General features: G+C 64.6%; 1 protein-coding gene across 1 annotated transcript in view; it reads left to right on the top strand.

Moving 5' to 3' along the window:
- The window catches only part of NTSR1 (neurotensin receptor 1), a 33,047-nt gene extending 23,712 nt beyond the window's left edge, over positions 1–9,335 (top strand). Inside the window, exons 2-4 of the mRNA XM_012772918.2 lie at positions 2,973–3,174; positions 7,455–7,545; positions 9,086–9,335. Of these exons, the coding sequence (XP_012628372.1) occupies positions 2,973–3,174; positions 7,455–7,545; positions 9,086–9,335 (543 nt within the window). The remainder of the gene's footprint in view (positions 1–2,972; positions 3,175–7,454; positions 7,546–9,085) is intronic.
- Positions 9,336–15,186: the final 5,851 nt, after the last annotated feature.

The following is a 15,186-nucleotide window of genomic DNA, read 5'->3' as shown; positions in this document are numbered from 1 at the left end:
TGGAGCCCCACCCCCACCCAACTCACCCTCTTAGTCCACCCCCAAAACACTAGCCCTGCGTGCATTGAATGCCATGGTGCTCTGGGCACCAGGGCGGGCACCCTCAGGGCCCCTGTTTTAGAAATAGCGCTGAGGCAGGGGCCACCGTGGAGCTGCCCCAGGCCACTGCCTGCCAGCCGTGGGGCAAGCCGGCTCTAGGGCCCCACGCCAGCCCCAGGCTGCTTCCCGGAGGCCCTGCCTGTCAGCCAGCGATTTCCAGCTCATTCTGGAGCCCCCCGGAGTTGGGGCCAAGAGGGGAGGTCTGGCAGCCAGGGCGGCGCAGGTGGCAGGAGACACTGCAGGGACACAGGTGCCCGTAGGGGCTGCCATGTCCTGACATCGCTGTCTGCCTCCAGGCCCTCTGCTCCGGGAGGCCCCACCAACCCAAGTCACAGACCCGGCCACGGGGGCCCAAGCCCCGGGCTGCCAAGTACCCGGCCGGCCCCAGGGCAGGGGGCCCTGCCACTCAAGGGCATCGGTGCCACGCCGGCCACACAGGTCCAGCTTCCCGTCCAGCCCCCCGCCGTCCAAAGCTGCTCCGAGACGGCCTGCCTCCCGCTGACCCACATGCCGTCCCGTCGCAGTTGGGGTTCCGTCTGACCAGGCACCCGCTCTGTCTGTCCGTCCGTCCGGCCAGACTGTTCTCAGCAAAGCGCCCGCCAGCGCGTTCCAGAGGCTGGGTCGGCCGTCTCGTGGCCCGTCACGCCTCCTGTCCAGAACCTTCCTGGCTATTCTTAGATTATTTTTTCCATTTAAGTTGTAGAGTCAGTGTGTCCGTGCAATTAGCTGTGTGCTCTGCAGGGACTGGACGTACAGGAACGTACAGGATGTGAGCGAGTCCTGTCCAGGGAGGGGCCCGTCCTTCCCCACGGCCGAGCCTGCTCCCACCTCCCGTGGGACACGGCCCCTTTCCCGGCGAGTGCGCACATGCCTACCGCGTGCACACGCCTACCGCATGCCTTCCCCTTTGCTCGTCGTGGGGAAGTGGGGGTGCAGCACAGGAGAGAGGTGCAGGGAGCCTGGGCTGGAGAAGCCACACCCCAAGAGTCGAGTGTGCACCCCTGTATCCCACTTCCTGATCTGCCTTGGTCTCCAGGACAGACAGGTGCGGGGAGCCCAGGGAAGGCGGCCCTCCCTCTGCAAGGCAGCGTTGGCCCCGCACCCCTGCCCCACGATCTCGTGGCCCAGCAATGGCCTCTGGTCAGGGGGCCCTGCAGGGCAGGAGCCTGCTCCCACTCTGTCCGGGAACCCCAGGACCAAGGGCCCGGACTGCTCCAGCGGGGACAGCCACCGGGGCCAGACCCTACGCCCCGCCAGCCTCCGGCTGCCACCAGCCCCCAGAGGTAGCTATTTTTGCTGCCCGGGCTCAGTGAGGTATTTCAAATGTTTTGACATTTACAGTCTGTGTTGGATACACTCGTTATGTTTAAATCATAGCCGGGCTGCAGTGACTCACGGGGAATTGGTTTGTCTCCTGAGACTGGACTGTGCCACCCGGTGCCCCCAGCAACCCTGGAGGGCACGGTGCCTTCTCACCTGCCCCTCGGACCTCGGCAGCCCCTGCCGTCCTTCGGGGGGAGGGCTTCACATGGAAAAGCAACAGAAAACCAGGGGGTGGGATGGGCGCCAGGCTCCGGACCCCCCTCAGGGAGGGAAGGACGGACCTGCCACCCACCTGGGGCCAGCAGCGCAGGTAGCAAGAGTGTGGGGCTGCAAGCTGGCGAGGGCAGGGCCCCTCAGTCTGTCTGCAGAACTTTGTTCACTCGGAATTGGAGCAAACTCAGGCCGCCTCTCCCAGGAGGCCTCCCAGGCCTGAGCGGAGCCTGGAGCTGCTGTGGGAGGGGCGGGGTCTCCAGAGGGACCTCGGCCAGTGCCCAGAACAGGCCCAGGGAGTGGGCCAGCTGGAGTTCCAGCAACTTCCGGCACCTCTTGGTGGTTGCCCGTGTCTGGCGACTGCCCCCTTGGCAGGGTTTGGCTGACTGTCCTCGGCAGGGCTGTGGTGACAGGTGCCGGCTGCAGGACACAGGCTCTGCTCGGGGCACCCTAGGCAGTGGCAGAGCCCGGGACAGGGACCGTTTCCTGACATGACCCAGATCCTCATGGGGTCTGAGGCTCACAGGGATGGGGGGCACCTCTGCACCGGGGGCACCTGCAGCCCCACTGGCTCCCACTGTGTCCTCTGATGTGTGCTGTCCCTGTCCCCGCCACCTGCTGGGCACCTGCGGAGACAAAGCCGCAGCCTGGCATCCCCACGGGAGCCGGGCCTGGGCTCAGACAGGCCAGGTTCAGATCCAGGTCCAGCCACTTCTGAGCCGGCATCTTTGGGCCAGACCTGCAGCCTCTCTCAGACTCAGTTTCCCCGGAGGCGGGGCAGACACGATGGCCCAGCCTTGCAGGTCCTAATCGGAATCAGAGGCAGGGCCCCAGGTGCTAACAAAGGGGCCACACACCTTCCAATGCTCTGAGAGGCAAGGGTGGGCAGGAGGAGGGTCCACGTGTACTGTCTGCGTACAGGCCGGGAGGCCCTGGGGACGGCCCGGGTGAAACAGCCACTCTCAGGGGCGGCTGTCATGGACACGGCATGTCCACACCTGAGAACGCAGAGCTTTGCCCTTTGCCACAGCCGGGACACCCCAGAGTCTGTTCCCTGCTGTTCCAGGCGAGACCCCAACGCAGGGCTCACCCAGGTGGCAGGGAGGCTGCAAACCTCTCCAAGCTGGGTGGGGACAGCTGCAAGCCGGGCTTGGAGATGGGCGGCCAGGGACGGCCTGATCGGGGCAGCCTGGATAGGACACGCCCTTCTGAGCTTGTGCCGACCTGGGGCCCCGCAGTCCAGGCCCCAAGCCCCAGCCAGGGCGGCAGACGCCCAGGGGCAGGCGGGCGGGCGGGCGATGTCTCCTGCGGCCATGTCTGACGCCCCCTCCTCTCTGCAGGTCAACACCTTCATGTCCTTCCTGCTCCCCATGGTGGTCATCTCTGTCCTGAACACCATCATTGCCAACAAGCTGACCGTCATGGTCCGCCAGGCGGCCGAGCAGGGCCAGGTGTGCACGGTCGGGGACCAGCAGGGCACCTTCAGCATGTCCATCGAGCCCGGCAGGGTCCAGGCCCTGCGGCACGGTGTCCGGGTCTTACGTACGTAACCTCCGGGCCCCCGGGGTGGGCGGGGGGCCAGGGGCAGCAAAGGCTGCAAGTCCCCAAACCAGAGCGAATTTGAAGACAGCAAATGGTGCAGGCAGGGCCCAGACCCAGGAGTGCTGGCTCCACAGGCGGAGGAGTGTCCTTCCCTCCCTCCCCCCTTCCTCCATCCCCCTCCCTCTATCCCCCCTCCCTCCTTCCCCCTCCCTCCATCCTCCTCCCCCCTCCCTCCATCCCCTCCCTCCTTACCCCTCCCTCCATCCTCCCTCCTTCCCCCTCCCTCCATCCTCCTTCCCTCCATACCCCTCCTTCCATTCCTCCCCTCCTTCCCTTCATCCCCCTCCTTCCATTCCTCCCCTCCCTCTCTCCTTCCCTCCATTCCTCGCTCCCTTCATCCCCCTCCATCCTCCTCCCTCCATTCCTCGTTCCCTTCATCCCCCTCCATCCCCCTCCCTCCATCCTCCTCCCTCCTTCCCCTCCCTCCATTCTCCCTCCTTCCCTCCATACCCCTCCTTCCATCCCTCCCCTCCTTCCCTTCATCCCCCTCCTTCTATTCCTCCCCTCCCTCTCTCCTTCCCTCCATTCCTCGCTCCCTTCATCCCCCTCCATCCCCCTCCCTCCATCCCCCTCCCTCCTTCCCCCTCCCTCCATCCTCCCTCCTTCCCTCCATACCTCTCCTTCCATCCCTCCCCTCCTTCCCTTCATCCCCCCCCTTCCATTCCTCCCCTCCCTCTCTCCTTCCCTCCATTCCTCGCTCCCTTCATCCCCCTCCATCCCCCTCCCTCCATCCCCCTCCCTCCTTCCCCCTCCCTCCATCCTCCCTCCTTCCCTCCATACCTCTCCTTCCATTCCTCCCCTCCTTCCCTTCATCCCCCGCCTTCCATTCCTCCCCTCCCTCTCTCCTTCCCTCCATTCCTCGCTCCCTTCATCCCCTCCATCCCCCTCCCTCCATCCCCCTCCCTCCTTCCCCCTCCCTCCATCCTCCCTCCTTCCCTCCATACCTCTCCTTCCATCCCTCCCCTCCTTCCCTTCATCCCCCTCCTTCCATTCCTCCCCTCCCTCTCTCCTTCCCTCCATTCCTCGCTCCCTTCATCCCCCTCCATCCTCCTCCCTCCATCCTCCTTCCCTCCATTCCTCCCTCCCTCCATCTCCCCATCCCCCTCCCTCCTTCCCCCTCCCTCCATCCTCCCTCCTTCCCTCCATACCCCTCCCTCCATTCTTCCCCTCCTTCCCTTCATCCCCCTCCTTCCATTCCTCCCCTCCCTCCCTCCTTCCCTCCATCCCTCCATCCCCCTCCCTCCATTCCTCCCTCCCTCCATCCCCCCTCCCGCTCCCTCCATCCCCTTCCATCCTTCCCCTCTCCATCCTTCCCTCCCTCCCTCCATCCCTCCATCCCCCTCCCTCTACCCCCTCCTCCATCCTCGCTTCTTCCCTCCACCCCTGTCCTTCCATCCCCCTCCCTCCACCCCATCCCTCCATTCTCCATCCAATCCTCCCTCATCCATCCATTCATCCATTCATGCATTCATCTTCTCACTCACGCACTCACTCACGCACTCAAATATCCACCTGGTTCACTGAGCACCAACTCTGGATCTGCTCACAGATGTGGGGGCCACAGAGGTGAGGGCAGCCCTGCATTCTGGGGGAGCAGGGGCCCCACTGAGGCAGCAAACGCATGCACTGGCCACGTTGGACCGTGGTGCGCCCAAGGAAGCAGTGATTTGGGGCCGGGGGTCGCCACTGTGGGCCCGCAAGGGCCAGCTGGTCCACTCCGCTCCCGGCCCCTGGTCCCTGCCTCAGCCTGGGGCTGCCATGAGACCAGGACATGGAGGAATCTGCATTTCAGACACAGGACGAGTGACCGAGTAGTAGGGCCGCGGCCCAGACTCTGCAAACGGTCTGTCTGGACTTCATTTGCTTGGGAGTCCCGTGGTGTTGTCGAGAGGTCCGAACGCCCATCCCCGCCTGGCCTGACCGGTCAGGAACTAACCCACCCGCAGCCCCTGGGCTGATGGGGAGGGAGCCGCCGTGGGGCTCTGCTGGGCCTCCAGGGGCTCCCACTCTGCCCCCAGAGAACCTGGGGGTCCCCTTGCTCAGTGGGGTCCAGACTTCAGTCTCCTTCTCAGACCACATGAGCCTCAAACCAGAAGACCCCGAGGGTCCCACCCTGCATCTCACAGACAGGGAAACCGAGGCCAACAAGCGGAAGGGCCCCGCCCAGCTGTGCACGGCGACCTGCCACAGGGCCGAGCCCAGAGCCGGGTCCCAACCGCTGTGCTGCCCTCCACGGTCTCCCTGGCAAGCCCCACACCACTGGGCGCTGGGACCTCGTGCTTGGAGGGAGCTTGCCCAAGTGTCCTTTTCAGGTTTTTTGTTTATTTAATTTTGGCAAAATACACATGGCATAAAGTGTGCGACCCTAACATTTGTGAGTGTGCCGGTCAGAGGCACCAAGCACACTGGCGTGGTGTGCAGCCCCTGCCACCACCGTCTCCAGAGCGTTCCCATCTTGCCCACCCGAGGCCGTCCCCACTAGACACCGCTCCCCACCCTCCCAGCCCCCGCTCCCGCCGTCTGTCTCTGTGGCTCTGTCTCCTCTAGAGACCTCCTGTGCCTGGGGCCGCCCGGCATTTGCCCTTCTGTGTCTGGCCTAGTTCGCTTATAATGTCCTCAGGGCTCAGGCACGCCGTGGCATGGGCCGGAGGTTCCTTCCCTGTGAGCTGAGTGACGTCCCGCTGTGTGTTTGTCCCACATTTGCTCATCCGCTTGTCCCTCCTCGCTTCCCCCTCTTGACGGTCCTGAATGTCGCTGCCAGGCACGCGGCTAGCGGATGTCTCCAAGACCTGCTTTGGATTGTTTCCCGCACGCACCCAGAGGGGGAATTGCTGGATCATGTGGCAATTCTGTGTTTAATTTTCTAAGAAAGTGTCACCCTGTGTTCCACAGCAGCCCCACCGCTGTGCATCCCCCCGACAGCACCAGGGGTTCGGTTCCTCCGCCCCCCCACGCCCTCGCCAGCCCTGGCCTCGGCGGCCACCCTTGTGGACTGGAGCTGGTGACCCGCTGGGCTTTGATTCCTCCCGTGACTAACGATGTTGAACATCTTTTCCTGCGCTTGTGGGCTATTTATATCTTCTTTGGAGAAACGTCTATGAAGTCCTTTGCCCGTGTTTGAATCGGGCTGTTTGTTGTTATGTTGTTGGGTTTTAGGAGTTCTCTGTGTACTCTGCGTGCCAACCCCTTGTCAGATAGGTGATTTGCAAATATTTTCTCCCTCTCTGTGAGTTGACGCACTCTGCTAATTATGTCCTTTGGGCTGGGCGTGGTGGCTCACGCCTGTCATCCCAGCACTCTGGGAGGCCGAGGCAGGAGGATTGCTTGAGCTCAGGAGTTTGAAACCAGCGTGAGCAAGAGCAAGACCCCGGCTCTAGTAAAATAGAAAAAACTTAGCCTGGCGTGGTGGCACACACCTGTAGCCCCAGCTACTGGGGGAGGTTGAGGCGGAAGGCTTCAGCCAGGAGTTTGAGGTCACTGCGAGCTAGGATGATGCCACTACACTCTAGCCCAAGTGACAGCACAAGAATCTGTCGCAAAAAAAAAAAAATGTCCTTTGGTACACAGAAGTTTTAAATTTTTACGTAGTTCAATTTATCTATTTTTTTCTTTGGGGACCTGGGCTCTTGGTGTCATGGCCAAGAAATCATTGCCAAATTCAACGTCGTGACGCTTTTATTTCGTGTTTTCCTCTAGGAGTTTCACAGCGTCAGTCTCAGGTTTAGGTCTCTCGCCCAGCGTGAGTGAATGTCTGTGCGAGGTGTTAGCCCGACGTCAGGCTTTCGCGAGTGGTGTCCAGTTTTCCCAACGGCCTTTGTTAGAGACGGTTCCCCCAGAGAATGGCCTCGGCCCCCGCGCGAGGCCACAGCCACACGCTCTGCTGGGCTGCACGTGTGTCTCTGTGCGGCACGTCACTGTCACCGCGCAGCGGGCGTGCAGTCAGGGCGCGTGAGACCTCCACCCTCACGCTTCTCTGACAAGACTGTGTTAGCTGTCCACCATCCTTTGAGCTTCCGTGTGAATTTTAGGGCGGATTTTTCTATTTCCGCAGAAGACGTCACTGGGACTTGATTGGGGTTGTATTGAGTCTGTGGCTGGCCTGGGGTGGTGTCGACGCCGTAGCAATGTTGAGTCCTGCCATCCAGGAACGTGGGACCTCTCCCCGTGTCTCCCCAAGGCCTGTGTCTCTCTGTCTCTGAGCCTGAGTCTCTGTGCCGCAGGTGCCGTGGTCATCGCCTTCGTGGTCTGCTGGCTGCCCTACCACGTGCGGCGCCTCATGTTCTGCTACATTTCGGACGAGCAGTGGACTCCGTGAGTGCGGGGAGGCTGGGGGTGGGGTGGGGGGTGAGCCCAGAACGGGGGGGGGGGGGCTGGGGCGGGTTGCTGCTGAGGCCAGAGCAGGGCCTGGGTTCGGTGGGTCCCCCGCGGCCCCTCAGGCATCTGTGAGGCTGTTGGGCAGTGGGTGTGCCCTGACGGGGGGCTGTGGGGGGACAGGGCGGGCATGTGCTCTGCAGGACAGGCCGGAGCAGGACGGGAAAATCGGTCCTGAGAGACTCGGTGCCCCAGGCAGCTTCCCTGAGGCCCGAAGAGAGACGGGGGGGCTCCACTAGGAAATGGGGGCCTCTGCTCAGTCCGTGGCAGTTGTCGGGGCCCAAGGCCTCCCCAGGTTGGACTCCCAGGACTCAGCCTGGAGCCACGCTCAGGGCCCTGACCTCCTACAGCAAAAGGACACTTGGCAAAGCCTGCAAAGGGGACAATGCTTGGGGTGAAGTTGGGGTGAAGTGGGGGGGGCAGACAAGGGTCCCAGAGTCCCTCCTGGGGCCATCTCACGGGACGACTCGGGGGCTGGTCACGGGGGCACCCATCTGGGCTCCCGGCAGGGAGAGCGGGTGTTCGGCACAAACCCTGCCAGGCTGCCAGATCCGGGTGACGGGTTCCCCACAGTGACCCGTGGCCAGAGCAGGCACAGGGAGCAGAGCACAGCCCGAAAGAAGGTTTCTGAAACTCGGGGCTACCCCATGGGGGACAGAACCACCCGGCAGGAGAGCGAGACCCATGGCTGGCGGGGAGCAGACTGGGGTTGGGGCCCACGGCCGTCCCAGAGGCTGGGGAGGCTGGAGCCCTGGCTGCTCTGTTAGGTGGGGGACCAGCAAGCCCTCCACCCCCGGATGCTCAGGACCCTAAGGGCAGTCAGGTGGCTGCCGCGAGAGGTGCCCCGGGCAGAGCAGGGCGGGAGCAGAAGGCTGGTGCCACAAGAGGGCAGCCAGGACTTCTAACTCCTTGGGAGAAGCCAGACCCCGGAATTCATCATGAAACCAGACCCCGCAATTCTTCATGGAATATCCGTGTAGAAACTTCCCACGTAGGCCGGGCACGGTGGCTCACGCCTGCAATCCTAGCACTCTGGGAGCCCTAGGCGGGAGGATTGCTCAAGGTCAGGAGTTTCGAGACCAGCTTGAGCAAAAGCAAGACCCCATTTCTACTAAAAATAGAAAGAAATTAATTGGCCAACTAAAAATATATAGAAAAAATTATCCGGGCATGGTGGTGCATGCCTGTAGTCTCAGCTACTCGGGAGGCTGAGACAGGAGGATCGCTTGAGCCCAGGAGTGTGAGGTTGCTGTGAGCTAGGCTGACGCCACGGCACTCTAGCCCAGGCAACAGAGTGAGACTCTGTCTCAAAAAAACAAAAAACAAAAAACTTCTCACGTAGCTTTTAATTAGTGGCCGGGCCACCACGGCCGGCCACCCTCGGCCTCGGCCGTCACTCTGGGGACCCTGCCTGGGGTCCCCGCGAGTCCCGCCGGGCCTGGTGGGGTCTAAGCGCCTCTCCCCCCCCCCGCCCGCCCAGGTTCCTCTACGACTTCTACCACTACTTCTACATGCTGACCAACGCCCTCTTCTACGTCAGCTCCACCGTCAACCCCATCCTGTACAACCTCGTCTCTGCCAACTTCCGACACATCTTCCTGTCCACGCTGGCCTGCCTCTGTCCGCTGGGGCCGCGCAGGCGCCGGCGGCCGGCGTTCCCCAGGAAGGCCAACAGCGTGTCCAGCAACCACACCTTCTCCAGCAACGCCACTCGGGAGACGCTGTCCTAGCGCCTGCGGCCCCCGCTCACAGGGGCACCCGGCCGCGGTGGGGGCCCCCAGAGGCCAGCTGGGGCGGTGGCCCGAGGAGGCCTGGGACCCCACACTCGCCCCAGAGGCCCCTAGCTCTCCCTACCCCCACCCCTCCCCCTCCCCTCTCCCCCCTCCCTCTCCCCCTCTCCCCGTCCCCCTCCCCCTCTCCCCCTCTCCCCCTCCCCCTCTCCCCCTCCCCCTCTCCCCCTCCCCCTCTCCCCCTCCCCCTCTCCCTCTCCCCCTCCCCCTCTCCCCTTCTCCCCCTCCCCCTCTCCCTCTCCCCCTCTCCCTCTCCCCCTCCCCCTCCCCTTCTCCCTCTCCCTCCCCCTCTCCTCTTTGAAGCCAGAACAAGAGATTGCTCCTCTCCCGGATCCAGAAAGGGCCTTTAACAAGGAGAAATTAGTGTTCGGGGACAGGCAGTTGCTTTGTTCCAGTCTAATGGATGTCTAGAGAGAAGAAAATGAAAGGCGCCGGTAGGGGCTGGGCCCCGGCGGCCGGGCGGCTGTCTCCGGTGACGGTGTCTCCGAGGACCTGGGCCGTCCCGCCCACTGGATGGACCTGGAGAGGGCTGGGGGCCCCGGGCTCCTTCTCAGCCTCCACCGCCTCTGCCCAGCTCCAGGCTTTGGGCCTCGAACCCAGGCCCTCCTGGGACCAGCCAGCTTGCTGCCTCCCCAGGGCAGTTCCAAGGGAGCCCCTGACCCCCTTGAGGCCTGGCCGGGCTCAGGACCCACTGCTGGGGGCGGAGAATCCCCCCCAGAACCCTGGCCCCCGCAGCCGTGGCCCACAGAGGGGGCAGGCGCCACATACCCAAGAAGGACACATAGGGGCTGGCCTGGGCTCACCCAGGCCCTGGCCTCTCCGCCCACCTGTCCTCGCCAGCCAGGGCCGGGGGATCTGCGGGGACGCCGTGCTGGGGGGCCCCGGCCTCAGCACCTCCAGCTCAGCGGAGGGAATTCTGGGTGGGCAGCGCTGGCCCCCCACCTGCCCAGGTGGCCTTGGCCAGGACAGGTGAGCGCCCCTGTGCTCTACTGCAATGAGGGCAGAGGCCCCCTCGGCTGCTGGAGGGTGCCCTGAGAAGGGCAGACACGGGCCGCAGGCGCTGGCATCCAGTCCCCGAGCAAGACGCCAGGTCCGGGGACCCGGGCCACAGGTAAGCGGGGAGCTGTGCGTCCAGGCACCAGCTGGCCGGCAGCCCCAGGCCGCGGCAGACTCATCTGTCACCCGCCAGCAGCCTGGCCTGGCGCCTGGAAAGGCGGCGCCTGCTTGGTCTCAGGAGCCGTCTCCAAACGGGCGGGACTGGCCTGGCTCCAGAGGTCGCCTGAGCCCAGGAGAAGCAGGTCTCGGGATGAGGCAGGCGGGAGGGAAGCTGGGTCCTTGGTAACGCAGGTGTTTACTGCCCTGGACCAGCATCTGCTGAGAAGGGAAGGGGGTGCTGGCCGGGCAGCGTGGGCTCAGGACTCAGAGACCTGGCTGGGAGGAGACCCCTCAGCTCACCACGCACCGGGCCGGGCAGTCAGGCCCAGGAGCTAAGCTTCCTGACACACCTCCCCTCCCACAAGCGGGGTGGTCAGGCCGGCCGCGCCCCAGTGCTGGAGGCCTGTGGACCCCAGGCGCACGTGCAGCGAGAGGGCTTCCTCCACCCCGAGCTCTCTCTCGGGGTCTGCTCTGGGCAGTGGGGCTTCACCCACCCCGAGGGTCCAGCTCGCACAGCCCTCACCCCTGCCCCGAGAGTGGCTCAGAGTCTACCTAACCCTAAGGCCCCTGGGGCTGGGCACGGGCTTCTGAGCAAGACCTTGCACTCGGGGCCGGACAGTCCAGCCTCAACCCCTCCCCAGACCTGGGCACTGGACGAGGCCGCATTCCTCTGAACCTCAACTCATTTCCCCATCTAAGACGCAGGCATGACCCTGTGCCCTTTTGGAGCCCGTCTGTCCCGGAGGACTCAGGCCACAGAGGGCGGAAGCTGTGCTGGGATGGAGGCGGATGAGAAGACTCCCCCCTCCCCAGCCCAGGCTGGTGGGGGCCCCCCGGGGGTGTCTGCAGCTGGGACCCGAAGTCCACTTTTTGGTGTAGCTTTATGTTCCCACCTACACACTTGGTGTCAGCGGGGCCACCTGTCCACACCCCAGACAAGCCACTGTGACGCCCCACCCGGCCACCGAGCACTTGCCGTGTGGTGACGTGACTCTGGAAGCCACCCGGAGCTGTGCGCACGGTGCTGGTGGAGTCCGGGGTCCCCGGGACCGCCCAGCAGCGATGGCACAGCCCCAGCGCCTCCGGCCACAGACCCGCCCTCCCCGCCACACTGCAGTCTACGAGAACAAACCCCGTGTCCCTCAATAAAGAGGCCGAGCACCCGCACCAGCCCCCATGCCGAGAGCCTCCACGCCGTCCGTTGCCCGTTCGCTCCACATGCACCGCAGCCGGCTGCACTGGGCCCCTTACCCAAACTCCTGGGCTTCGGTCACACCTCCCAAAGGCTGGGCCTCGACCCCCTGCACACCCCCTGCCCACCCTGCCGTGCGTCCGGGAACAGCAGAGGAGGAAGGCCCTGGGGGCCCCCAGAGCTCCGGAGGCAGAGCCTGGTGACCACCAGGAGCCTGGGAGGGCAAGTCCCCGCCACACCCAGCCCGTGTCCTGATCTGTGAGCTGCCACAGACAGGGCTCAGAGCAGAGGGCCACGGGGTCCCGTGAGCACTCAGCTCTGGTCTCCACGCCCCCCACCCAGCCCAGGAGTCTGTGGCCCAGTCCAGGCCCCCGTGGGGGACAGACGAGGGGACGGAAGACGCCCCAGCTGCAGCCCCACCCCAGGGCTCCTGCACTTCCACCTGGGGGTTTCCAGACCATCTGGGAGCTTTAAAAATACGATTCCCAGGCACCTCGCAGCTCCACCTCATCCGAATCTCCCAAGCCGGGGCCGGGGTGGCTCGGACATTGCCTGGTGTGGCCGGCCCGGCCCTTTCTGGCGTGTTCCTTTTAGGGCGAAGGCAGCTTTTCTCCTGCCTGCCTGACCCCGAGAGCGCAGGAGACCCATCGCTCGGCCTGTGGAGCTGGGCACGAGGCGCCCGCTCGGGTGGGAACAGTGCACATGCGGGGCACAGCCCACCCGCCGCTGCACCTGCTCAGCTCAGGGACTGTGGGGTCTCCGGGAGGGTCCTCTCCGACCTACGGCTTGTCTCCGGAAAGCCTTGGGTGCCGGAGGGAAGTGCAGAGGCCCGGCAGAGGCAGGATGAGAGTGGGAGAGCCTCCGGCCGGCCGGGGGCTCCACCTTCCCCCAGCTGTGGCAGCCGAAGGGCCCAGGGAGCCAGCGCCAGGGTGTGGGGCCCTGGGGGAGGTGGCACTCCCCGTGCTGGGGCCCCCGAGGCTGACTGTTCCCCAAAGGGCAGCAAAGCCGTCAGGAGTGTGGGTGCTGGGTCCCACAGGCCTGGCGAATCCCAGCTCCGCACCACTGGGAGACAGCATGAGCTGGGGGAGGAGCTCAGGCCCCGGGCAGGGCAGAGGGCGGCCGGGCATGGACGGCAGCAGGAGGGAGGGGGCCCGGGCAGGGAGGTGGCGCTCGACTCCTAAGGCTGGTGAGTCTAGGGGCTGTGCTGCCTGGCGCTTCCTCCCAGGGGTGGAGCCCAGGGCTGGGAAGTGGAGACGCCTGCAGCCCCCAGGACAGTGGGAGCCGCTGGGCTGCACTTCTCCCCTGGAGCCCCGGGGGTGCCCAGGGCAGGACACTGCCCCCCGTCTGGGCTCTCCGCTCTCGTCTCCACCATGGAGTGGAGAACTGTCTCCCTGCCGCATCTCCGGAGGGAGGACGACCAGGAAATAGAACTTAAGGGCAGGTGCCTGCTGGGTGTCACCAGGAGCCTTGGCCAAGCCACCACCCTGGGGCTCACGGACACAGGGTCCTTCGGTCACCCCTGTGGCCCCGGGGTCTGCCTGTGGGCCCACGGCCTCCGTGTGCTCGGGTACCACTGTCCCATCAGCCCTCACGCGCTCCGTGGCCACCCACCCTGCGAGCCCCCTGAGGAGGCATCTCCACCTGCTCTGCACGCTGGGATGCTGGGGCGGTGGGACGGGGCTGTGCTGGCTCCGACCTGGCTGTGGGGCCTCAGGCAGGCCTGCCCCTCCCCCTCCCAGAGCCCCTCTGCCCGGGCGGGAGGGACCCGCAGGGTAGCAGCTTCTCCCTCACCTGAGGAACTGTGCCAGGTGAGAACGCCCCCTGGGCCCCCAGCAGGCCAGCGAGGGCCAGGGGAACCAAGATGCTGCCCACAGGGCTGGTGGGGCTGGCGGGGCCGGGTGGTGGCAGGAGGGAGGGAACCAGGCAGAGGCATGTGGGACAGGGCGTGGGGTGCTGCACCCCCAAATCAAAGATGTTCACCGTGCACGAGGTCCCTGCACACGCTCAAGCCCCAGACGCCGATGATGCCCCACCCAGGGCCTCCCAGGTCCTCTCTCCGCCCCAGGGAGGACACAGTGAGACACTGACAGGGGCAGCCGCGCCAGGGCAGCGGGTGTGGTGGACAGCTGGCCGATCCACCAACGGCCATTGTTAAACTCCGGCTACATTTATTTAAAATAAAATTCTTGGGTTTAGACAACATAGTTCTCTTTAGAGTAAGAACACGCAAATGTAAGTGTAACCCTAATAACGTGTGGCCGCCGTGGGCCCAGGCTCTGAACCACGCTTCACGGAAAGAAAACACAGACCAGCAAATCACAGACACCTCCCGTCCCATTTCCAGGACACCAAGGGCTCTGGTCAAACGACTCCTGGCCCCGCAGCCCTGTGGCACATGGGCCCAGCCTGGCTGCTGCCCCGTCCTGCCCCCAGCATCCAGAAGAGGTGCCCTGCGCTCCTGCCCCTCAGGGGCCTTGAGGCTTTTGTTACCCACTCAGCCTGCAGTGAAGCACCTGGCACAGGTGAAGGCACACCTGAGGGCTGAGGCACGCACACCTGAGGGCCAATGGGGGGTGGGGGAAGAATGCTGAGATCTGTGCGGCCTGGGGGCACCCCCCGAGGGGCAGAGCACCCGCACATCTGGAGTTCCTGAGTCAGCTAAGCGGGGAGACCAACAGGCTTCCCCAGGGAAGCCCAGGCTCAGCCCTTACCGACACCCCGCAGGGCACCGCTACAGACAGCCTCCTGGGTCATGTCTATTCAGCAGCATGTAGTGGGCTCCCATTGTATGCAGGGCTTTGCAGCCAGCCAGTTCAGCTCCCTCCCCTCTGCAGCCCACAAAGGGTGTGGGGTGGGGAAGGCTCCATCCTGTGGCCACCTGAGTAGAGTCCCCCTTGGCAGGATCCGCCCACGTGCCCAGTAGGAGGTGCTGGCAGGTCAGGGGCCCGAGGGAGGGAGGGAGGTGGAGGTGTGGTGCACAGTGAAGTTTGGGAAAAGCCAGGCTTGGGGAGGAAGGTGGGTGTGGGAAGAGGGCTCTGGGACGTGCTCTTTCCTCTGGGAAAAGCCTGCAGGAGGGACACCCTGGGCAGATGGCTCAGTCCATGCCCTCGTTGAAAGTGACCTGAGACCTGGAGTGGGCTGGGGGGCGGGGCAGATGGCAGGTGTGTGGCCGGGGCCCCAAGGGCTCCCTGGACGCCAGTGCAGGGAAGGCACCTATGATTGCTGGCCCCATAGGCAGCTGGTGACCCACGCCCAAGGGGGCTGCCCTAGCCTGGCCCTTGTCCATCAGGAAATGTAACTCACGTCTGCCTCAGTGGCCCTGGCTTCCTCGTCCCCAGTCCACATCGGAGAGGAACGTCCCTCCACCCACTGAGGCCATTCAGCTGCTTGTGGTTCGAGGACTGAATGCTGGAATCCTCCCTGCAGAATTCTGCTTTCATTTCA

This window comes from Microcebus murinus, chromosome 16 (genome assembly GCF_040939455.1).
Source record: "Microcebus murinus isolate Inina chromosome 16, M.murinus_Inina_mat1.0, whole genome shotgun sequence".
Taxonomy (NCBI): domain Eukaryota; kingdom Metazoa; phylum Chordata; class Mammalia; order Primates; family Cheirogaleidae; genus Microcebus; species Microcebus murinus.
This window is presented reverse-complemented; position numbering and strand designations above follow the sequence as displayed.